The 25355-nt window shown below is 36.6% G+C and overlaps 1 protein-coding gene and 2 long non-coding RNA genes across 3 annotated transcripts; 2 read left to right on the top strand and 1 right to left on the bottom strand.

The window, feature by feature from the left end:
* The first annotated feature begins 6432 nt into the window (after positions 1-6432).
* LOC125476170 lies at positions 6433-10610 on the top strand. Its single transcript, XM_048581953.1, has 3 exons — positions 6433-7281; positions 9540-9650; positions 10021-10610. The coding sequence occupies exons 1-3, from the start codon at positions 6646-6648 to the stop codon at positions 10174-10176; spliced, it is 903 nt and encodes a 300-aa protein (XP_048437910.1). The 5' UTR covers positions 6433-6645; the 3' UTR covers positions 10177-10610.
* Positions 10475-14196, bottom strand: LOC125476171. The gene is made up of 2 exons (XR_007257517.1): positions 13711-14196; positions 10475-11051 (listed from the first exon to the last, which is right to left on the bottom strand). It is a non-coding gene; the product is annotated as an uncharacterized LOC125476171 (long non-coding RNA).
* Positions 14197-21903: 7707 nt separating this feature from the next.
* On the top strand, positions 21904-23885 carry LOC125476243. Its single transcript, XR_007257548.1, has 3 exons — positions 21904-22183; positions 22449-22629; positions 23655-23885. It is a non-coding gene; the product is annotated as an uncharacterized LOC125476243 (long non-coding RNA).
* Positions 23886-25355: the final 1470 nt, after the last annotated feature.

Raw genomic sequence — 25355 nt, 5'->3', positions numbered from 1 at the left:
CATATGCACAGTGTGGAAGCTAATAAATAATAATAAAATTACGAATAATTAAAAACCAGCTATACACAAAGTAAGAACATACATGTGCAAGCGTAAGTGTGAAAAACAAAGTTCAGAGCACGGAAGACCTAGTGCAGTCCAGGAGAAAACAACCCTAAATAAACACACCCAAATGTGGTCCTACACTGGTGATAATCTGTCAGATATGCCGAGAAAATCCTCTGGGGAGCCACCAAAAGCGCTAGCCTAACTAGAACCTGGAGGGGCGCAAAACAGAAAGCGTGAGTGGGCAAAAACAAAGCTTTTCAAAAACCATTTCATAAACAAAGTTCTAACCCTCGCCGTAAAACCTGTATACTTCCTAGAAAATAGAATATATACATATATATATAAGTCATGCTCAGAAATAAGCCATGCCAAATGTCTCGAAATAAAATGCAAGTACTCAGGTAACGCCAAAACAATGCCATGTAATCTGTCAGCCAGAGTCACCTAACGTGACCTGTACGGCTGAATCTAGAGCTCAAATCTTCATCTTACTAACTATACTTGCACACGAGTCGGAACCAACTAAAGTGGTCTGTACGACAGGACTAGGTGTATAATAAGTACGCTCAAGTGCTACGATCACGTGAAGACTGCGCGAATAATCGCGGGTCACCTACGAGTCGGAATCACCTGAAATGGTTTGTACGACAGGACTGTGCACCTAACTTGGATCCAAGATGAGCGTGTGGTGCGGGAGGTGAACATCACGTGAAGGACTGTGCCCAGCTCTGGGCGGGAGCACTAACACCGGGGGTGCAGGTTATGAGCTCTCTATGCATCTCATATCACTACTGAACAATAAATATAAACCATAACTTACTTGGCACTTACCTGTGCGTCCGCAGCACCAAACACACATATAGATATGCAACTAATAATGTATACTCAACGGCAAACATAATGCATGACATATAAACGTATAAACATTTCATTTCATTTTCTGGGAAAAACATAAGTATATAGGTATATACAGAAAACCAAAAGCCCACTCACTGTTATGTAGAAGGGTCGTAACCCCTTGCCTCGAGTGACCGCGCTCGTCCTTGGAATAGGTCTCACCTATATGCGAAACAACTATAAATACATTAATTTTAAAGCACATAGCCAACATTACAATTCTCATACAATGCTCAAATGGGGTGTATGAATGCACCAACGTGATCTACTCAACCTCACGAACATCCCCATATTTTTAGAAAAATTTTCCGACGCCACATGTGCCCCCACACGCCGGGCAAGGCACGGCCACACGTGCCTGGCACACTGACGGCGTCAGTTAACGCTGTCAGGAATATTCCGTTAAATCTAACTGATGCCGTTAACGCCGTTAGGAATATTCCGTCCAAACTGACGAAATATTTTGTCGTCTTCTCCGGCCAAACTTCGGCGCCGTCGCCGTCGCCGGCGCAGAAAAACCGGGGAATTTTCAAAACCTTGTATCTTCTTTGTTTTTCAACCAAATTTCACAAAATTGGTACCAAAATGAAGCTTACAACAAGAGGAACAAATCGATACCACTTTCAAGCACTAAAACCCACGGAATCTCGCCGGGAAAACACCACCAACTTCGGCCAAACCTGCAACTCACGATCCCGACGTCCAAAACCTTCAAACGAACCACCCCGAGCCTCCTAAGGACCTCACCAAGCTTCCTACAAGCTTGAAATTCCCAAAAAACACAAGAATTAATGTGTGCATGAACAGTGACCAAAATCGGAGATCCCGAGTTCGACGTGAAAACGAAGGTATCCTTACCTGAAATGGGTATGGTTGAACTCCTAAGGACCTCACGAGCACGAATATGTACTTTGTTTCCTCGATCTACCACAATTTTGACTTGTTTCGGTGTTGTCCGTACATATGGAGATAGGAAAGGCGGAGAGAGAGAGAAAAGGACAGTGATACGGGACAGGGAAGGGGTGAAGGAGTGTGGGAGTGTGTGTGTGTGTGGTCCAAAATCAGCCAAACAAATCCAAAAACAACCACACAACGAAACAAACATACTAGGAGCAAAACCGTCATTTCACTTGTGAGAGTGTCATCTCGATGCCCAGAAAGTATTTGAGAGTGCCAAGATCCTTGATAGCAAACTTGTTGTTGAGATACTGTTTAAGAGCATTAATCTCTGACATATTATCACCTGTCACAATTAGATCATCAACATAAATGAGCACAACTAGTTTACCCACTAAGCTGGAACGAACAAATAGGGAAGAATCCGCAATACTTCGACAAAAACCAATCCTTTCCAGAACATGACTGAGCTTGGCATACCATGCACGTGGACTTTGCTTGAGACCATAAATGGATTTATGGAGTTTGCACACCATTTCTGGATTGTTTGATTGAGGATGACCTGGGTGTAGCTTCATGTAAACCTCTTCTTCAAGTTCACCATGCAGGAAAGCATTTTTAACATCCATTTGAAAGAGAGGCCATGCATTGTTAATTGCAACCGACAACAATACTCTAACAGTGTTCATTTTTGCCACCGGAGCAAATGTCTCTTTATAATCGACGCCATAGGTTTGTGTAAAATCTCGAGCAACCAAGCGAGCCTTATTCCTTTCGATTGTACCATCTGAATGAAACTTAGTTTTGTACACCCAACGACTCCCCACTGCCTTCTTTCCTTTTGGAAGTTTCGCTATAGTCCATGTGTTATTTTCATGGAGGGCTTGAAGCTCCTCTGCCATAGCATTTCTCCACTCATTGTGAAGATTGGCTTCTTGAAAACTTTAAGGTTCTCGAGCTTCATTAATGGCACTTAGGAAAGTAGCAAAAGAAGATGAGACTTTGCTATAATCAATAACATCAGTCACGGGATACCTGGCAGTGTAGGTCACATAATCATGCAACTTGGATGGAAGTTTCCTCTCTCGTGCAGGATTGCGATGAACTGTAGGAGATTGAACTACAGGTATTTGAACAACATCATGGTTGGAAGGATCACTGGAGAGTGCAGTGTGAATCTCCGATGAGGAAGGGTTTTCATCTTCAAGATGTTCCACCGAGTGAAGGTTAACATCATCCAGCACATGATCACTAGGAATGCATGTTGCATCTTCTCCGTTTGGATATGGAAAAGGAAATAAGTCCATCAAATGCTCCCCCTGTCTAGAGTAATCCAGTGATTGTGAGAAGTAAGGAACATGTTCTTCAAATTTAAAATCCCTTGAAACAACCATTTTTCTAGTTGTTGAATTATAGCACTTGTAACCTTTTTGGGTAGATGAATAACCTAGAAAGACACATTTGGCAGCCCTTGGGTCTAGCTTGTCACGATTTTGAGTTTGAATGTGAACAAAGCATGTACACCCAAAGACTCTCAAATGGGAAAAGTTGATCTTTCTATTTTTCAAGACCTCATAAGGTGATTTAAAATTCAACACTTTACTAGGCAATCTATTGATGAGATATACCGCAGTAAGGACTCCTTGAGACCAAAACTTCTTAGGCACATTCATGTGAAACATAAGAGCTCTAGTCTTCTCAAGTAGATCTCTATTCTTCCTCTCGGCCACCCCATTTTGTTGAGGTGTTCCAACACAGCTTGTTTGGAGTAATATACCATGCGTGCTCAAGTAGTGTGACATGTGATGAGACATATATTCTGTGCCGTTATCTGATCGTAAAATATGAATTTTTGAAGCAAATTGGGTGGCCACAAGTCTATGAAAATCTTGAAAAACTTCCATCACTTCACTTTTAAATTTCAAAAGATACAACCAAGTAATCCTTGTGAAATCATCCACAAAAGTTACAAAATATTTGTATCCATCAAAAGACTCTATAGTTGGTCCCCAAACATCGGAATGCACGATTTCAAAAGGGTTACTAGCCCTAGACAAAGAGGAAGTAAATGGTAATCTAGTAAACTTAGAAAAATGACAAACATCACAAGGACTTGTAACTTTGCACATATTTGGGAACAAGGTGGATAAAACTTTTTCAGAAGGATGTGCTAGACGTTGGTGCCAAAGTTGTTGTTCTTGAGCTAAGCTTGAAGTGACTTGAAAAACCTTGGGAACTTGAATATGCTTGGAAAGATAGTAGAGACCATTTAAGAAAAATCCTTCACCAATCGTCTTCTTGGTGACTACATCCTGAAAGATCACATTTTTGGGAGAGAAAATGGCAAGACAATTTAATGAGTTTGTGATCTTGCTAACAGATAAAAGTTGAAAAGGGAATGAGGGAACATAAAGAGCCTCAGACTCGACATCACTTGAGATCAAATGTATTTTTCCTTTTCCCACAACCATAGCATTTTTTCCATTGGCAACTGACACTTGAGATGGAATAGAAAATTTTTCAAATTTATGCAAGTTTGTAGACTTGTTAGTCATATGATCAGTGGCTCCAGAATCTATAATCCAATAATCAAGCACATTACCAATGTTGAGAGCAGTTGAGAAGGAGTGTAAGATACTTGGGATGTCCCTTTGTACCACGCCTTCATTTCCAGCCAGGAAGCCAGCAAACTGTCTTAGTAGTGCAGTTTGATTGTTGTCACACTGATTTAGTGGTCCTTCACTATCTCCAAGACCTTGTTTCTTGTGAAGAAACATAGCAAACTCGTTGATCAGTGCAGCTGGATTAGTGGTGAACTTCAGTGCTCCATCAGAAGAAGTTGTGGCAACATGATTTGCCTTGTAAGAAGGGTTGTACGAGCCTTTCGAGACACCTTTGTTATCCTTAGGAAACTTTGGTTTTAACTATGGATGAAGAATCCAGCATCGGTCTCTTGAGTGCCCACCAGCATCACAATGGCTACATTTTAAGCCAGTTTTCTTTCCTTTGTAGCCTCTCTCCTCACCAAGTTTTTGGTTAGAGAAGTAAGCCCTAGCTTCTGGTATATTTGCCTTCATGTCCAAAGTCATGACTTTCCTTCGAACCTCTTCTCTTTGAATTGTGGCACACACACTTGAAAAAGAAGGCAGGTCGGGATTCATGAAGATATGGCTTCGAAGATCTTCGAATTCAGGGCTCAGGCTTGCTAGGAGTTGGAATATTTTGTCTTCCTCGGCTCTTTTAGTTAGCACAGCAGCGTCGATGGTGTGTGGTCGATACACATTCAGCTCGTTCCACATAGTGGTCAGCTTTCCAAGATGTTGCACAAATGGCTTCCCTTCCTGTTGCAAACCAGCAATGTCCTTCTTTAACTGAAACACTCTAGCCGCATTGTTCTGATTTCCATACATTTCCTTGAGATTTTTCCAAAGAGTCATAGAGGATTCAGCATAGCTAAAAATTTCTGCAATCTTACGATCCATGGAATTGAGTAGCCACGACATGACCAACTGGTCTTTGCATAGCCAAGCATCATACTTCGGTGAGGTGGTCTCAGGCATTGGAATAACACCATTAACATAACCAAGCTTTGATCGTCCTCCCAGAGCAAGAGAAACTGCTCTCTCCCATGGAAGATAGTTAAACTCATTTAGCAAGACAGAACTAAGACGTTGATTTGGGTTGATATCAATATCTGAGTGTGGTGATGGTGGAGTAGCATGAAAGCCGTCTCCTTCCAAATTTACTAAGCTTTCTTCAGCCATGATTGAAGGACAAGAAGCTCACAAATCTCTCAAGAGAACATCACAGAGACAGGCCGGTTAGGGTCACTGCTCTGATACCATATTGTATTTTGTGAATGGTATATTCATCATAAAACAATCAGGTACAAGAGATAGCAATATATATGTGCTAGAGGGAAGAAAACAAGACTACCTATCCCTCCTTGATTTACGTCTAAAGCTAACAAAAAAGAACAAATAAGACACATCCCTTGAATTAAGGGAATTGACAAGACAAATAAGACAAATTGAGGAAATTGACAACAAGAGACACATCCCTTGAATTAAGGGAATTGACAACACTATCTATCACCCTAAAATCCTTTGTACGGTGAACATGCAACCTAACCTAACCCTAGTTGCCATTCTTTCTTCCAATAGTTGTTCATGGGTGATTCTGATCAACTAATGCCGTCGTCCGCGGACGTGCGCAATTCATTCCAACACTCCCATTCTAGTGGAGGAACATGGAAGTGGAGAGAGAGGAAGAGAGTGAGAGAGATTATGGGACAGGGAGTGTGGAGAGAGGGAGAAAGATTTATTTTGTATTTATTTTTTAACTTTTTAAAATTAAAGATATTAAAATCATTTGTAAGTAAAGCTTAAACAAAGAGTAACGAAATTTTATTTTATGAAATTACATTAGTATACTTAATTTTTTTGTTGTGATAGAAGACTAAATAATATTTTCACCACAAAAAAAATTATATTAATATGTACTTTAGATGATATAGTAAGTTATGAACTTTGTTTATCTAGGTCATTTTTCTATTAAAAAGAAAGAAAAAAGAAAGAAAAAAGAACGATGAGTTCAAAACGAGATGGAGGCCGATTTCATGTTTTGCCTTGGTTTTTGTTAATCACACTCTCCACTCGCCAATTATCGAACCCATCGCCCACTATTTGTCCCTCTCTCTCTCTCTCTCTCTCTCTCTCTCTCTCTGCAACATCAAATGGACCAAAATCCAAAACCCTAACTGAACCCAACCGCACAATCACAGAGATCCACAGCCCCAAAACAATGTCATTCACTTGCCTCCAGCTATTAGTAAATTCACCTCCGCGACCTCGACTCGCCCTCTACATCGCCGCCGCATCTTTCCCCAAAACCCCAGCCATTCTCTCTCTCCCAATCATCAGTCGCCGGCATTTCCCAATCTCAAACAACAGTCCTGTAAATCCCCAAAATTTCAGCTCCCATCAATCTCGTCTTGGAGTGTACAACTCCGATGCAGCTCTGGAACCAAATGACGCCGTCAGTGGTGCCTTCAATTTGGACTATTTCTTGTCGATTGCGGAGTTTTTGTGCATTGCGTCGTCGGCGGTTGTTTCGATTGGTTTCGCGGTGAATTGCGCGGTTTTGAGCTTAAAGAAGACGTCTTTAGTGCCAATGGGGAACTGGGTTTTGGCGTCTGGGGCTGTGGCGTTGGTAATGGCCGTAGGGATTGGGGCGTGGATTCGGCGGCGGCAGTGGAGGCGAATGTGCAGGGAGTCGGTGAAGGGTAGGATGGAGTTGAATTTGTTTGAGAGAATTGAGAAATTGGAGGAGGATTTGCGGAGCTCGACTAGAATCATTCAGGTTTTGTCAAGGCAGCTCGAGAAATTGGGGATACGATTTCGGGTTACCCGTAAGGCTTTGAAAGAGCCCATTGCTGAGGTAATGGAAACTTTTGGATAACTGATAAGTTTGGTAAAGTCTTCTGTTTATAGTAATGTAGATGATTTTTCGGAGAATTACTGTTTGACAGAGAAAAGGAAACACTTGAACTATTTTTGCAAGCATTGGCCTTTCTAGTTGGATTATAAATTGAGATAAGGTCATGGAAATGTAGTATCAGAGTAAAACTAAATAGCTTTAGAAATTAATGAAGTGTTTGGTTATAGTTTAGTGGTTTAAGTTCGATTATAGTTTAGTACAAAGACAAAAATGATATGAGGTTATAGTTTTGTTTGGGTTTCTGTTCATAAGTAACATGTATCAACTCTACATGACACGAATAGTATACAGATTGGTTAGTGTCCAGTGATCTTACATTATTAATTAAACATGTTGAGTTAGTCTTGACTAGTACTTGATATGAACCTAAAATGGCATAACTCAAATAGGATGCAGTATAACTTGATTACATGGTTTGCACCCGGAATAGTTGTAAGTATCAGTTGAGTATATCTGTTACTTTTTAAGCTCCATCCTATAGAGTGACCTCTGAGGGAATATGAAACCATGTATTACACACTATATGGTTAAGTTAGTGACGATTTGATTGGTAGCTTTGTGCTGGTGGTTTCTGAAGAGCTCATTTTGTTGTTTGTCAAATTGTGGAAATTGCAGTATATCTTGACATTTGGATATGTCATCTATCTGTGCCCAATTGATTTGAGTTTTTCCCCATCCAAAAATGTTCAAATACACTGTCCACAAATGTGGAGTCTTAAGAATTTTGAGATTGGTTAATTTTTATTATTCAAAGGCCACACAGTTAGAATCTGTTTGCTATAGCTCAGTAGGATTGATTGTTCTTCAAATGGTTTCTAGATTATTACAATAACCACACCCTTGGAGATTTGATTTAGTCCCATAATCACCACCACTTTCATTGATTACTGGTTAAGACTTACGTCAAAATTTGAAGTTGCTTGTGGAAACCCATTCATCCACCTGTTAGTGTAACACCTTGGTTTCTGTCATCATTAACCTCAAAAAATAAATGTGAAAGTCTATGATTCTATCTTGCATCAGGCTAGTATTGGCACATTGCAATAAGTGTCTATGGAGTGATAATATTGGGATATACATGCCTATGATTTCAGTTGCATGCTGTATAATCTATTTCTTGTACAGTTTATAGCTTTTAAGTACTTGTACATCCCTTTGAATATGGAAACAGATACTGAGTGAAAGCTAATGCTGTAAGATTTGAATGGTGAAATTAGTATATCATGTAGAGCGCTGAAAAAGGTGAGGACTTTATGTGCTTACTCATAAACATGTGAAACTATCTCATGAAGCACCTCTTAGAGTCTCTACACAATGGAGCATCTATATATGTTAATAACTCAATTTTGGTACGTGAGAATTTTTAAGGATGATAACTGTAGAAGTAAGATCTGTATGGCTACTGGATTCTAGTGGATGCTTACCATGTTCTCAATCAAGTACGAGTAACGATTATATACAATAGAAGAGTGTCGTCTAGGCCATATGGTCATGTGCTTGGCTCGAATGCTGAATACGCTAGGATTCTTTTCAAGAACAATGGTAAAAGAGATCTAAAATCAAAGCAGCTATTCAGAATCCTCTACTTCTGTGGTGAGCTGTACATGCAAAAAAGGTAACCTATTTAATAGTCTTCATTACCTTTGCCTGGTGACCGAATCATATTTTCAGGCTTTTCAACTATTCTCTCCCTACAGCCAAAAAAAGAAAGGACGCATCGTTCTCCTTTCCCTGCATGATCATTAATCATTGTGAAATGTCAAAGGTCATGGCCATGAGAACAAAGACACTCAACGTCAGAACCCATTGATCTTGGAAAATGGTTCTGTCGAATCTCTGGTAGCTCCTGAAATAATTTTGTCGAACTGGAGACCATTTTGCAGAAGATTGGGACAGGTTTAAACAAGTTTAGACACTTAGCAGTAGATGCAAGATAGTGTGGGTAATGGTATGAGTGGTAATCAACATGGGTAAAGTTGGTACAACAAAAACTCAAGGTTCTTTGGCTACAAGCCTATGCCATGCTGAAATGTTTAGGACCTTAGGATATTTACTGCTAACCTTGAAAAATGGATTAATTCAATATGTTGAAATGCAGAAATAATGTAATCTTGTTTGCTTAAAGTATCAAGAAACTTGTATCAGATAATATTGCAATCTATCTGGCACTTCATCTAACTAGTTTGTTGTTCCTGAAGACTGCAGCTTTGGCTCAAAAGAATTCTGAGGCCACTCGAGCATTAGCAGCACAAGAAGACATTTTGGAAAAGGAGCTTGGAGAAATTCAAAAAGTTTTGCTGGCAATGCAGGTCAGTGTTCTCCACTCCCAGCTGGTGGCTAAACAGGATTTAGAGTTGTCAGATTTCCTTAGCATGTAGACTCGAGGATCAAATATTTTCAATGATTTTGGGAATAATATTAACTTCTATGGAGTTCTTCCATTAGTGATTCAGCTGGTAGAAAATATCGTTGATTAGTGTGGTTATATTCCCTTCTACAAGCTAGAATGCCAAGGTTAATGGACTTTCAGTGTTTCTATCCGTTTGTTATTGCACTCTTATCTGCTTTTCGAATCTCTGTCATGGATTCTCTAGGTTAACAAAAAATTATTAATTGTGAGATCCAACTTTTGGCGTCATTATTTTGAATATAATATGTTTCGCTGATTGTCATATGCAGGAGCAGCAGGAAAAACAACTTGAGCTAATTCTTGCAATTGCGACTTCTGGGAAGCTACGGGAAAGTAGACAGGTACACGACCAGGAACAAAGTACCACTATAGTACCTATTTCAAGTGAGGAGGATTTAAAACAGAAGGAAGCCCACCAAATATAGTCTGTTGATGCAAGCAACGCAGACTACCAAGGATTTTGGAGCTACAAATTCTCATGTAACTGTTATTCCAACGTTGTTGGTCACAAGCCAAATACGTGGATCTGTATTCCTCTCAGGCGATTATCAATGCGGCTTTGTCCCCGGGGGTATGAGGTTTTCAGCCAAGAGAAAAGATTCTTAGGCTTGTTGGACGTACGCAGTGCTGGGTGGTAACGGATAAACAACAAAGAAAGAATAATTGTACTACAGAATTGCAACCATTTGAGCGTACAATTGTCGCAATAAGGTAGGAATGTAATTTCTCCTCGCTCGTGTTCTGTAATTGTCAATTGCGAAATCAATCCGATTTCGTGTCACAAGGTACATGTTTCTGGTTTCCCGGATCAACTTGGTCTCATGTAATGCCATCGGTTTCTAACTGACGCTTCAAAACCTGATCATTTCATGAACTTTGGCCCCTACGTCCTAGTTCCTCCATGACTAGCCGTGGGTTCAAACTTTGATAACTATTTTGTTTTTAGTTTCTTGGTTAGACAGGTTCCACTTGCATTGATGCACAAACATCTCACACATGGAAGTTTAATGCCGATTATTAATGGCAGATAATTAGTAGGAAAAAGAACACTTCTTACACCAGGTTACAGGTGGTTGAATCTCTAACCTCCTCCGGAACTCCATCAAGAAAATTCAAAGAGATCGGAGCCAATCGAACCCACCATTATCGAGATAAAAACCATCATGGAGCGTCATTTCTACGTCCTTCGTACTGTTATCGTCTTCCCATTCTTCACCAAACATCTCTTCGTCAAATCATCCATTACATCCCAAGGTAACTAGCCAGAAGAAACCCAGTAATTTGAACAATCATCCCAGCCCTGAGAATTTCTTGACAGATTTTCATCAAAATCCTCAGAATACTTAGTTGCAATAACTAAAACTGAGTATTCCACGAAACAGGTAAAGCATGATTAAGAAAACAACCAAGAAAGTTAACAATGATCAGTTTATTATGATTTTAACTTGCTGATTTAGTGGATTAGAGAGGTCGGTCAAAAATTAACTACAAGGTTGGCTACTAAATAACCTCATATATTGTTTCATGCATGAGCTAGTAGCATGTAATCTACAGTTAAATATCTCTAAATTAATAGCCTTCAGACCAAAGAAAATCTATTAATTTAGCAAATATAAAATAATCAATGAATTAATAATTTATTAAATTATCAATTAATTAGCTGGACCGGCCCTGAGGGCAGTTCATGTAGGCACCCGCTTAGGAGCCCCACTTCAGAGGGGTCATAAAATTTTTTATATAATCTGTAAATTACATATAAATACATAAAAAGTAAAAAAAAAAAATATATATATATATATATATATTAAATTTCATTTTTTGGTGCAATGGAAATGTTCAACTTCCTTTTTTTTTTTTGGTGTTGAGTTCGAAACATGGAGTTGCCTTTTTAGTCACTAGTTTTTTCTTGTTTTTAAAAAATTACTCTCAATCGATTTGTCCAAATGCATATAAAGTTATAAAACTCAAGTCCCTTTGCAATCTTTATTTTTCTTTCAACTTTTCAATCTCTTCATTTCTATCGAATTTTAAATCAACTATTACATGGTCTTGAAGATTGTACTTTAGGTAATCAAAACTTTGAATTTATATTTTGCTTTTCAATAATTTATTATTCAATGGATAATTTTAATATTCAATTCGTTAGTGTGACGTTTGTGACATCCCCACATCGCCCAGGGGAGTGATCCTTAAATGTATATTCTCATCCCTACCTAGCACGAGGCCTTTTGGGAGCTCACTGGCTTCGGGTTCCATTGGAACTCCGAAGTTAAGCGAGTAAGGGGCTAGAGCACTCCCAGGATGGGTGACCCACTGGGAAGTTGCTCGTGAGTTCCCAAAAACAAAACCGTGAGGGAATGGTAAGCCCAAAGCGGACAATATCGTGCTACGGTGGTGGAGTCGGGCCCAGGAAGTGGTTCCGCCCCGGGCCGGGATGTGACAACGTTGATTTTAGAAAAAACACAAGAGAAATCAATTGGTCATTGTTGAATTTATTATACTCGTCAATCAAGTTTTATTGTTCTTTACTCTCTTGATTATCAAGTTTTATTGTTCTTCACTATCGATTTTAGACTCTTGACTGCAAACATTTAGTACATTTGCCTCTAAAAATGTAAGACGTGTAATATTAAGTAATGTTTGGATATCTATCTTCTTTTAATATTAATTTTTAATGATATTTGATATAAAAATAAAATTTTTTGTGTATTTAGCGAATTCTTTTACATATATACATATATATATATATATATATGTACAAAAAACAGGGAATCAGAGAACTTTAGAGCCCACTTCAAAGGCTCACCTAGGGCCCCAAATTCTCTGGGCCGGCCCTGTTAATTAGTAATATTAAATATCGAAGTATTCCTTATTTTCTTAAATACAATACATTGCATTTAGTTTTTTCTTTTACGAACTAATAATTTTATATATTTGTTTAATCAAGTAAAATTTCATGAATATACTTATTTTTCCTAAAAATAGATTGTACAGTGTTCAATGTACTACATTATTCTATTTTATGAACATTTAAGCAAACAAAAACCCAATTTAAATAAACAAAAGCCATAGTGATAAGAAATTATTAATTTACATATTACGTGGGATCTATATGAATTTTTTATAATGCATTATTGATAAATTTAGCGAATTATTAATTTTGCACATTATACACAAATCGGAACCGGCCAAAAATATTATTTAACAAAGGTTATTAATTTACCGAGTACTAAATTATGGATGTTCTACTGTATATTTGAGGTGCAGTGCAGTGCAGTGTGTGAGAGGATTTTATTGAGGCAAGGTGTGGTTATGAGGTGTTCCAATTTAAGCATACCATCCTACCTAGAAATCAAACTTTAATCATAAACTTGTCCATTTCGATAAAAATTTCAGAGATTGGTAGTTATGCTTGAGGAGTGGCCGCTCTAGCCCATTTTTACTGAATTCATCTCATGGGTAAGTTATATTATTAGTTGGTTTAAGTTGTTAATTTGTTTAATTTATATATCTGTCTGTTGATTGTTTTATTTATTTGTTCTTTTAGGTGTTTGCTTATGAGCGGGCTTACAACTGAAGTTTTTGGTGGAAATTTGAAAAAGGCTCTTAGACCCAAGGAATTCCCATTGATGGGGTGATCGAGATTCTACACAAAAACTTCAGTTGAAAGCGTAAGAAGGTGGTCATAAGCAATCACCTAAAAGAATATACAGACCAATAAACAAAATATATATAAACTGAACAAATTAACAACTTAAACTAATCAATCCTATAACTTATCATGAATATACAAATCCGCAACCCAAGCATAATACCAAACTCTTAAGTTTCAATCAAAAGGTACAAGCAATGGGAACCAACTAGGGAATTGCTACGATTAGATATTATGACCCATCCGATAAAATAGAGCATTGCTCGAATGTTTCTTTCCACCGCCACCCATTTATGATTAAACTGACCTCCAATCTTCTGACCACTAAAGGCAGTCTCCGAAACCTCTATCTCAAGAGCCTCGTTAGCTTATGATTACTAGTTTTATCGATAACTGACTGCAATTCACGGGAAGGTGTGTAGAGCTTCGGATTTTCTCGTGTGCTTTCACCACCTCTGTTCCTCAGTTGCCCCGCATTGGCACTGTTGCTTGTAGTTTTTTTCCCTACAAGCTTCCTTCGGTTTGTGGTGCAGATCTGCAGGGTGCTCCTTAGAAGATGTTGAAATTTTATTTTTCTCCGCTTCTGAAGCTTTGGATGGCTTAATTTCTGGTGACTGGTTTACGTTGGTTGGATGGGATCTTTCCAAAGAAGGCGGCGGTGGATGCAAGTTGTCCATGTTTCTTCGCTTTTTTCTTTTTCTTTGGGCTCACAACTTTCTGTTGGGTTGTATATTGTGGTCCATATCTATATTTTATGTTTGTTGTTTTTGGACCTCTTTCGTGTAAATTTATTTGGTTGGTTTAATGAAGTTGCGAACCTTGCTACCAAAAATAAAAAGAAAATACCCGAAAATAAGACATTTCGTAATCTTGGAATAGAAATAGAATTTTTTGAATATGCACACGGCATGCACACCAAGATTTTTCCTACACCTTGAAATGATCATATTGCCCTCGTATATAAACGAGTTATTTCCTCCCATTTTCTTATTTCTCTCTCTCTACTCTCTCTTTCCCTCCCACCCTCTCTCTAAAATTGATATTTATTGGATGTTCTTAGATTAGTGAAAGATAATGAAAAATCGAGTTGGAAGATTTGATTTATTTGGAGATTGTTTGTGTTTGCTGATTGGCCCTTTTAGGAAATGAACACATTTCTATGTTTGCAGTTGCGGATTGGAGATTTTTTCCTCAAATCATCATCTTTTTCCCCAAATTCGAAAACCCAGTTGGAAGATTTGATTTATTTGGAGATTGTTTGTGTTTGCTGATTTACCCTTTTGGGAAATGAACACATTTCTGTGCTTGCAATTGCAGGTTGGGGATTTCTTCCTCAAATCATCATCTTCTTCCCCAAATTTTAAATCCCATTCAAAACCCAGCTGAGTCAAAACAATCTGCAGTCCAAAAAATTTTTAGATGTCGAAGAAAATCCATTATGAAAAACTAAAGACACCATTTTTTTGCTGCAATCTCTCTCTCTCTCATCCACCGATGAACGCTTTCTCCCTCTAAGTTCAAAGAAAATTTCAAATTTGTTATCTGTAACAATACGTGCAATGACATCGATTTTGTTGTGGACGTGCATCATGCAATTGACAACGTTAGGGGATATGCGGGGCCTAGATTTTGGAAATTCCTTAAAGGTCTGTAGTTTACAAATCTTTGACCTAAACTTAGATTCTGGAAATCCCATTAAAAATCATCTATTTCCAGTGACATGCACACGACATGCACATGACGACATTCACATGATATGCTCACAAATATGAGCCAACCCAAAAACTCAGAGCTCATAGCTCTCTCTTTGAAAACAGAAAAATGACGTCACCACCATATACACTATATGCACACCACATGCACATCATATGTACAGTACATACACATGATATGTACAGAACTGGAGATCGAGCAACGAGCTGCTTTTTCGCATTAATAAGAAACTTTAAAGGCAATCTATTGGTACATTGGATACAATTAAAACATAATTGGTACGTATATAAGGTTACAACAACAATTTGAAAAGTCTTGTTATGTTTATCAACCACTGCTTAAACATGCACGTGGAAAATATGATACTCATTGTTGTTATTTCATGGACACATATGACCCTTAACGTCCTCTAAGCTTTTTCTTAATTTTGTGTTTCGCCAAGGCCAACTAGGTTGTGGTCATACTCCCTAAATTCCAAGGCCCAATATACGTGCATTACACATAGTGGACATTCACGCTTCTCATATTAAGTTGTAGCATGAATAGTTGCACACCATGCACACCCCATGCACATTACGGGAAAAATTTCACAAATTTATGTAATTGTACACTTGAACGAAAAATTGTTCCATCCTAGTTTTGTGGCACGTCAAAAAGTAAAGTTTATTCCACAACTCATAGGCCCCAACGTGAAATACAAACCCTAATTTAACTTCTAAGTATTAATTCATCTTACAAACAACCCATTTATTCCATAAATCATGGATGTAGAAATTTGGAACTAAACACCCTACCTTACTATACCTACCAAAGCTTCAATCGTCGAAAAAAATGGAATTTTTCAGCCAAAACAAAAAATATGGCACAAAACCCAGTTCACTCATCTCATCTCTCTCTCTCTCTCTCTCTCTCTCTCTCTCTCGCATCCCTTCGTTCGAAATCAGAGGTATGAGGTCAACCCAAAACCCAACCACTATTCTCACCTCTCTTTGGACTTCCATCTCTTCGAAATCTGAGCTCAACCTAAAAACCCAGAGCTCATAGAGCTCTCTCCACATCCATCTCTTCCAAATGAGTGATAGGAGCATATTTAGGCGACTTACTTAGCTTGTTTTCATGCATTTATGTTGTTAATTCATAGTTGTTTTAGTAGTTTAAGCTATTTTCGTTTGTTTTTAGGTCCTAATGGCAAAGGGAGCAATAAAGTGCATTTTGAGGCTATTTGGAGCATTTTTGGGCATGGATTGGATAGCTTAATCATGGAGCAAAGAGGATGGACGAAATTGAAGACTAGAAGAGCTAGGAAAGGCTACAAATCTGGTGGAAGAAGTCCTAATACAATGAAGATAAGGAAGAAGCAAGAAACAAGGAACCTTATCCAACCGTATCTTATCCTATCCTAGAAACCTTATCCTATCCTATCTCTAACATTATCCTATTCTATCGTATCCAAATCAGGTGGGGACTTAAACTTAGCTATTTAGGTGGGATTAGATATATATCTAAACACTTAGAACAGATTCTAGACCCTCATTCCTTTGTATGCCGCATGTACACCACTCCAAGTAGGTTTAGGAATTGAAAACCTTCTCCTACTCTTATATCACATGTTCATGTCCCTTTAGGATTAGGAATCTGTTCTAAACCCTTCTTTCTAGAAGCCTTATCTTATCCCTACAACCCTTGCCGCACCTATCCTTCTAGAAGGGCCTAAATCCATGCCGTGCACTACCTATCCCAATCCCCTTTGGTTTCTGCCTTGAATTAACCCTTTTGCATTGGGATTGTGCAATCCTTTTCCTCCACTAAGTGTGCCAAACTAGCCTATATAAACAACCCTTGCCGCACCATTTAGACCACCACCCCTTCACACAACATTAAAACATTCATTCAGAAATCCACTCTTTGCCGTGACCTTACAACCACCCATCCATCATTCCCCTACTTCCACACCTCCATCCCAACCTCCATACACCACCATCAACCCTTGCCGCACCACCATACATACCTAAATCCATCCAAAACCCAGAAAATCATCCACAAACCCACCATAGACCTTGTGCCGTGACTTAGCAAGGAAGAGGAGAAGGAAGACCAAGCCTTGGGCGTTTGTGCACTCGAGTTGGAGTGTTGGACGTTTCTAGGTGTAATCTATCTTTTATTTTCAATGTTTAAATCTATGTTGCTTTGTTTTGTCATGAACATGAGAGGCTAAACTCGTTTTAGCCTAGGGATGCTTTGAAACCATGATTGCGTTTATAATATGAGTTGATTAAGTCCAGTTGTGATTTCATAAATTGTGAACGCAATTTACTTAACCGTTTGACGGATAACTTATTCTTGTATGTTTATTAGGGAGGCCTACTTAATTTGCATGCTTGAATTTGGGGCTAGAATATTAGGGTGTTTCACATAATCGTCACAAACTAATATTCACAAGTAGTTAAGGTTGTTTTCACAATCATGTTAAGTAAATTCCTAGCATGAGTATCATGATGTCATAGTTACAAGTGCTTTGTCAATACTTATGATTTCCATTGAACGTAATGATCTTTGACCGTATCTCTATTATGATGTCATGTAGGGGACTTTTTGAAGAATGCTTTGGGTTGTCGTATGATGTCATCCAATCCACTAACTTAAGGGAAATCTGAGGGTTAATTAGCGATGTCACGGTTAATCTGGGGTGTTGAGGTTCATGGTTTATCGAATTAGCAACTGGAAATCAATTTATGTTAGAAAGTATCATGTGTGGAGAAGTATCCCTTGGCTATCCCATCATCCATAAGTTTTTCTCAAATTCGTCCAAAATCTGTTTTAAAGTTTTAAGTTACTTGTTTTCTTTTATATTCGTCCAAAATCAAAACCCCTTTTCTTACTTGTTCCAAATCTGTCCAAAAGAGTCTTTTTGAGTCTTTAGAGTCAAAACTAAGTGTATTTTCGTCCAAATTGAGTCCTAAAGTCTAAATTGAGTCTTTTTGGTTGTTTTGAGTTGTTTTGAGTCTTTAAAGTTTGTTTTGAGTCATACAAGTTAGTAAGAGTCTTGTGAGTTTATTTAAAGTGTTTTAAAGCCTATTTTCACTTCTTTGAGTCAATTTTCATTAGATTAGCAATCCCTACTAATCCCCGGCCTAGAACGATCCCTACTTATATCTATACTACAATTGTCATAAAGAGGGTTTAATTTGTGTGCTATCTTTTATCACATCAATGAGAAAAGTGATGCAATGGGCTGATGATTTTTAGTATTTATATATGAATATTTTAGTAATTTTAGTTTCGTGCATAGTGTGCATGACTTGTGCATGACCGATTTGTCCTATTTATGTCCCAAGATTAACAAAATGTCATATTTTTGGGTATTTCCCAAAATAAAATGTTAATGCATAGTAAACTGAATGTTACAAGACCTAGAAGAGGTTTAGAAGAGGCCATGGCAAGAACTCGAGAACGAAATCGAGCGGTGGATCAAATTCAAATGGCGCGCTTCAGATTCTGTTCTTGAGCGAGCATTGACTCTGTGATCGCGTCTTCTACAACCTCTACGACTTTGTGATCCACAACTTGACGAATTGGAAGGGAGACTTCAAATTGGTCATAAGGGATGGCCTAAATTTGTAGACTAAATGTGCAAACTGAATGATATATCTCTAATAAGAAATAAGCACGTTAATCAACACCCAAGTAATAATCCAACTATCAACTTCTATGTCATTTTGTTTACAAAATTTAGTCTATACATTTAGTTTACTCTTATTTTTATTCTTCTTATGAATCTTGAAACTAATGGTATAAGAGAGTAGAGAATGGGTGGTGGAACGTTGGTGTACAATTAGAGAGAGGAGAGAAAAAGTCGAAGAAAAACAAAGGTAAATTGAAAAAAGAGTGGGGTTGGATATTTTTATCCTTGCATCTAATGGATATTTGACAAAAATCTCATTTTTGGATTAGATTTGTTAACAATCTTTGTCACGAGGGTTTAAATCCCAAGTTTTTTATTTTATTTTAATTATTATTATTATTATTATTATTATTATTATTATTATTATTATTATTTTAACATTGGGATATCTTTTGAATAAGCTATCACCATGAAGGCCATTAATCTATTTTAGTCAAAGTTTTGTCATATATTATTTTGGTGTAAATAGAAATGAAATCACTCCATACAATTTATATTAAATTTTTGTGAGAATGCATGTATCTCAGTCTTTTCTAATAACGTATCTTTACTACAAATTTCATAATCAGTACAATTTAATTTTTTTAATTTTCATTCAAAAATCATTCTAACAACAACAACAACAAAAAAAAAAAAAAAAAAAAAATCAAATCCGATATCATTTAATCATTTAATCATTTAATCATTTAAATGTATTAAATAATAGATAATTTATCATAACATGTTATTTGATACTCACACTATGGATTAATTTTAAAATGTATAAAAAAAAAAAAAACAAAGAAGAACACACATTTAGTCTTTTGGATGGATCGCTTTAACTTAAAGGTTAACCTCAAAAACGAAAACTAGATGACAGACATCTTTCTTCTCTTTTTCTTTCCCACAACATGAAAAGGGCCTCACGTTACGTTCTCTCTCTCTCTCTCTCTCTTTTTCTCTGTCTCTCTCCGTCTGTGTGTCTGCAACCTCCCCAGTGGCAGTAGACTGCGAATGCCCTGCAGCTGGCAGCTTGACTAATTGTGATCCGTAAAAATCACAGCAACGAATCAGGAAAACTAGAAGGGGCTGCCATTTCCTTTGGATCCTTTAATATTATATCTTCTTTTAAATTATTTTTGCTCCTCTTTCTTTCGTCCAGATAATCAGCAGTTTTGGAACCAATACATTTAGAAATTTCAAGAATTTCTGTTCGAAATTAAAACATATTTTCTAATTGGCATAGTTTGAAAACTTTTGAGGTGTTTTCACAATTTCATTTTAGTTTTGTAGCTTCGGTTTTGGCAATTTTGGTCCCAATTCCTAACTCTATTAAAATTGAATTAGACATTGCTTACTTCTTATATGGTTTATTTTTAACAAATGATAATTATTTACTATAAGAAGAGGGTGAACTTAGCATTACAATTGACTAGTAATGATGTGATTCAAATTCGTCTTTGGAGAGAATCAAACTTAAGACCTCTGATTTATATGTTAAAAGTTATTAATTCTTATTTGCAACTTATAGTCTAACATGTACAAAAGACTAAATAAAAATCACAAAAAATATAATTTTATGCACAACACCACTTATTTGACCTGCAAATGACAAAGATTAGCGTAAAACCTAATATTAATAAAACTATTTACAATAAGTTAGAGAGTAAGATATTTTGAACTCCAAATAACAGTGTGTTAAATTGTCATATGCCACTATATACATGCACACATGTTAAATTCTAATATGTATGCAAGAAGAACGATTTTCTGTTGTAAATATGGATGACATTATTTGGTTTGAATGGACCTTCAATTGTGGGACAAAGTCAAAGAAAGTGGCTTGGTGGAGAGGCACACAAGTTAAAAAATTTCTATCTAATCCTCCTAATCAGCACATTTTACAATTCCTATATAACGGTCAATGATAGCTCACAAATGATATACATGATGTTGAAAAGAAATATATCAGTAAACTACAAAGCTAGAGAGGAGAAAAAATAATGAGAATTATTTTTGTTGAACCTCATAAATATTATCTTTTTTATTTTGTATTCCACTACACATCGTCGATTTCACTGCATTCCCACATATTATAAGGAGACAAGTAACTTTCGATTTCACAACATTCTTACATATCAATTTAACATTGCAAAGTGAATGTCTCATATGTGGCTAGTTTGACATTGGTCATGCATTGACTTTCTGTTTTTCCAACCCTTGATTGTAGTTTTCTGTAATTTCTAGCTAGAATTTGTCAACAATCGAGCATTATCCTTATGTTAATAGTTTAAGTTGACTAGTTAACAAGGGCTGGGAAGCAATTTGGACTAAGGAGAACTATCTTAAAATCTCAAAAAGACAAGAAATATTATTTTGGAAAATGAGAAGAACTGTACATTTCATATTCTAAAAGTTAAGGGTTTTGATTCGGATTTACATTTAGGGATCATTTTGTGTACATAATCGTTATTTTAGCCAGATATAAATTGGCCCGGTAGATAATACTGTTCTCTTTAATTTAACTAAACCAGTTCCTTCCGATTAATATAATTTAAAATAGTATTATTGTTCATAATAAAAAAATAAAAATAAACTTCTTAAAAAATAAAAACAACAACGTGATATTACTAATTCATTCTTTTAAGCTAAACATACATAACTTTATCGTTTGACCATACTAGACGTATAAACTCCATCGTTTGAGAGCATTACTAGACTTATAAACTCCATCGTTTGAGAGCATTGATGGGACGATACGACCGTGACACATGAGAGTTTCACCCAGCTGAGTTTTAACAGCAGTTAAACCTCATTAAATGTTCATTGTAACTAGTAATATCTATAACTTGTATTTACTGCAAGTCACTCCTACTCACTTCCCAGCTGCAGATAAAACCAGTTAGACTTCAAACAACAGTTTCCTTTTTCGTATTGTTCCTTTCACTATTCTGCCTCCCCTCTGCACCTCTCTCTCTCTCTCTCTCTCATTGTGGTCAGTCAGAACCCCCATAACCGACCACCACCACCATACCCCCCATTTATTCACTTCCTGTTCCTTCCTTTTATCCACTCCACAAATTTAACCAAAACCTCTCTCTCTCTCTCTCGCTTATTGCCTTTGAAGTTACTTTCAGAGAAATTGGCAAGTGGGATTTCAAGATCTTTTTTGTAAACTTATTATCCTTGAAGGGTTGTGTTTAATTTAATCTGGGGGATGACTGCATGGTGACATGATATGCACATCATATATATATATATTTATATTTTCACTACCATGAAAAACTCATTTTATCTTCATTTGAAAGCCACCAGAGCCATTGTCTTTCTGCATTTTCTTCTCTCTTCAATTCCAGCCTTTTGTTTTACTGCTCATCTGCCTCAGCCTCTCTCTCCTCCTCTTCGGGTAAGCACAAACATTTACCCTTCAATTAATTTAGGCCCGTTGATAACCATTTCATTTTGTTTTTTGCCTTTTTGAAAACTGAAAATCGAAAAATGAAAAATGAAACTCAAATTTTGAAAAATCACATAAATAGTTTTCATGTTTGAAAAACTGAAAACGAAATGGTTATTAAACAGTGTCTTAATTTTCATTTTTATTTCTGATCAAATTGAAACAAAATTAAGGTTATAATTAGTTAATTAATGTTGTGCTAAAAATCGTGCAGGGCATGTTATTTGAGGAGAAAACCAGGCTGGGTTCAGATCCACCAAGCTGCCACAACAAGTGCAATTATTGCCACCCATGCGTGGCGGTTCAAGTGCCCACCATTTCCAGCCACGAGCGGCGGGTCGAACCAGGCATGACCCGAACCATCCCCATGATGTTCTTTGACCCATCTCATCCAGGTACCAACAAGTACTCGAATTACAAGCCTCTGGGTTGGAAATGTCACTGTGGCGATCACTTTTTCAACCCCTAGATTTAATTCAAACTTCCGTTGAATTAATTGGAAATGTTATGTCGAAATTAGAGGAGATGGATTTTGATTTGATTTGTAAACTATGAATTTTCTTCATTTAGTTTGTGATTTGTGATTTTGTGATTTTGTAATTTTGCTTTAGGGAGTTCACGGGATAAATTTACACTCGAGAAAATATTATATTATACAATGTACATAAAATTGTAACAAACTTCTGACTCCAGCTTCGTTGTTACTCTATCTCTTTTCGTCGTTTTCATGTTTGTGAATTGTGATGTCTTTTATTTCTTTTATTTCCTTTATGCCTTGTTCAATTAAAATATAATGAGCAAAAATGAGTTTTATACTCTTTTTCTCTACTTCTAACACCTTGTTTGTTACCGCTTAGTATTACGCATTTAGCATTACAGTATTGATATCACTCTTTATATGTAAGTGAGAAGTTTTAGGTTCGATTCTCGCAAAAGACAAATTTGAACCAAATCATTGTTAGCACATTGTTAGATTTAGCCCACTTCCTTCTCTTCTCTCAATGTAGATAATATTGTTTGTTTAAAAAAAAAAAAACACCTTGTTAGTTTTTGTCTGTTGATATTCTTTACTTCAGTTTATCTAAACGCTCATAAATATGTGATGTGCTCTTGGATAAAAATAGTGTGTTGAATCAGTTTCCTTACCAATTAGGCTATTTTGGTACGCGAAAATGAAATTTTTTTTTTTTCTGTATATGGTAATCATGGAAGGAAGTATCAACTTTTAGGTTATAATGAGCATTTTGTTTTCAATGAGAATTGTTATTAGCACTTCAAAAATCTTATTCTACACTCCAAAACTTTCTATATTTGGAAAGAAAAATACACTTGTGAGGAGTGTAGAATGAGATTTTTGAAGTGTCAATAACACTTTTCTTTTCAATTATGTCATAAAAAAGCAATTAATGTTTTATGTTAGTTTGGCGCGAGGAAGGAAATGATTGCCTGATGTGGATGGAGGACGTCACTTTCCGCCCTACTTTCCTACAAACCAAACACACCCTTAGTCCTTAGTGTGTTGTGTTGGTCCCTGATCTGCAAATTAGGTAGCGGTTTTTACACCTTCGAATTTTACATTTGCAGTCATCTTCTTAATTTTGTGTCAAATGTGAAAATGTTCTTACGAAGCTTCTATTCCAGTTAGTTTGTACGTCTACCGGCAGCGATTTTAATTTTTTTTAGTCACCTTTGAAGTGCAGAAAACTTTAAAAAAGGAGTGTCACAATTGAAAAGAAATTGAGAAAAATGATTGTTTGGTAGCACAAATGTTTAACTAACGGCCATGTAAGCAAAGCTAGAAGTTGGAATAGGGCAAAGTAAATAGAAATTGACTAATTGAGAGACAAAGTGTAACAAATGAAATTTCAGGAACGAGTCCGGCTACAATAGTAAATATCACTTAGTGTTACGAATTTTTTATTTATTTTTATAATATAGCAATCGTAAAGATTTATTAGATCTTTATATGAAAGATCAAACCGTCGATTTTTTGAACCACTCAATGATACATATCATAGAAGAAAAGTTGCTTGAGAAAGTGAGACTAGGTGGAGTTTTAATAAGTATTTCAATAAAAGAGCTACGGAATGCTACTGAGCTAAAACTATGGAAAAATTTCTTCTAAATATTATGTAGCGTTATATGATACGAAAATAAATGACTAAGATAAAAAATAAAAAATCTAAATAATTGTGAAAATTAATCTAACAATTAAAAACTCTAATAGTATTAAATGATTCAATGATATGTAGCATTGAAAATTGTATTCAAAACAATTAAAAGACCAGTTTTCAAACTACAAACTACTGATTTGGCTTGGCTACTGTTATCCACGCAACACTTTTTACCTCTATACATTTTTAGTTGATTTTTGGACATCAGAGCAAAACTATTAAAGATGATTAAATAATAAAAATTAATAAAAAATATGGGTAATGTAAAACAGAATAATCTTTACCCTTATCCGATGAGATGCATGGCCCGTCATCGTGTATATTATACATCACTCTCTGATCACCGGTCCTCTCCCATATCTTTTGGTTACTGTAACAATCTTCATCACACTGACCAAAATGTCTCGACACTCAATGCGTGATGTCGTACAGTTCCAGGGTTATTTTGGTAATAACGATTTTTTTTCTTTTTTCTTTTTGCCCTAACCTCCTACGCTTGCATGATCCGTACTACCCTATAGGTTCTAGGTCGGTATTCTACATAGCATGCCTTGAGTTTGGTTTCTGATGGGAATTGCACGATCAAAAGAGGCTAAAATGCCTATATAAGTCTTTTCGACTTCCAAAATAATAAATTGTAAGGGAACTGTTATTAGCACTTCAAAAATCTCATTCTACACTTCTTATAAGTGTAATTTTCTTTCTAATTATAAAAAATTTAGAATGCTAAATGAGATTTTTAGAATGCTAATAACAATTCACAAGTGTAAACTCTTTACATATAAATCATTCTTGTTTTCTGTTTCCTAGATTCTAGAGACCAATAATATAGGCTGAAAAGGGCATTGTCTCGGTCAGGTTTCAACAAACGAAACGGGACCAATATTTGCCACGGAGATTATTATAATGTAGGTCAATCAACAAGGGTCAACTGCTCAGTAGAGGGA

Source organism: the organism of the source record quoted next, unplaced genomic scaffold, assembly GCF_019419815.1.
Source record: "Pyrus x bretschneideri cultivar Hongxiangsu unplaced genomic scaffold, Pyrus_bretschneideri_v1 Contig18, whole genome shotgun sequence".
Lineage (NCBI taxonomy): Eukaryota > Viridiplantae > Streptophyta > Magnoliopsida > Rosales > Rosaceae > Pyrus > Pyrus x bretschneideri.
The sequence above is the reverse complement of the archived record's forward strand: the minus strand, read 5'-3'. Positions and strand labels throughout refer to the sequence as shown.

Coding starts and splice junctions, on each gene's coding strand:
- LOC125476170 (XM_048581953.1), top strand. CDS start 6,646: ATGTCATTCACTTGCCTCCAGCTATTAGTAAATTCACCTCCGCGACCT. Junction 7,282..9,539: donor TGAAAGAGCCCATTGCTGAG/GTAATGGAAACT, acceptor TTGTTCCTGAAG/ACTGCAGCTTTGGCTCAAAA. Junction 9,651..10,020: donor AAGTTTTGCTGGCAATGCAG/GTCAGTGTTCTC, acceptor TGTCATATGCAG/GAGCAGCAGGAAAAACAACT.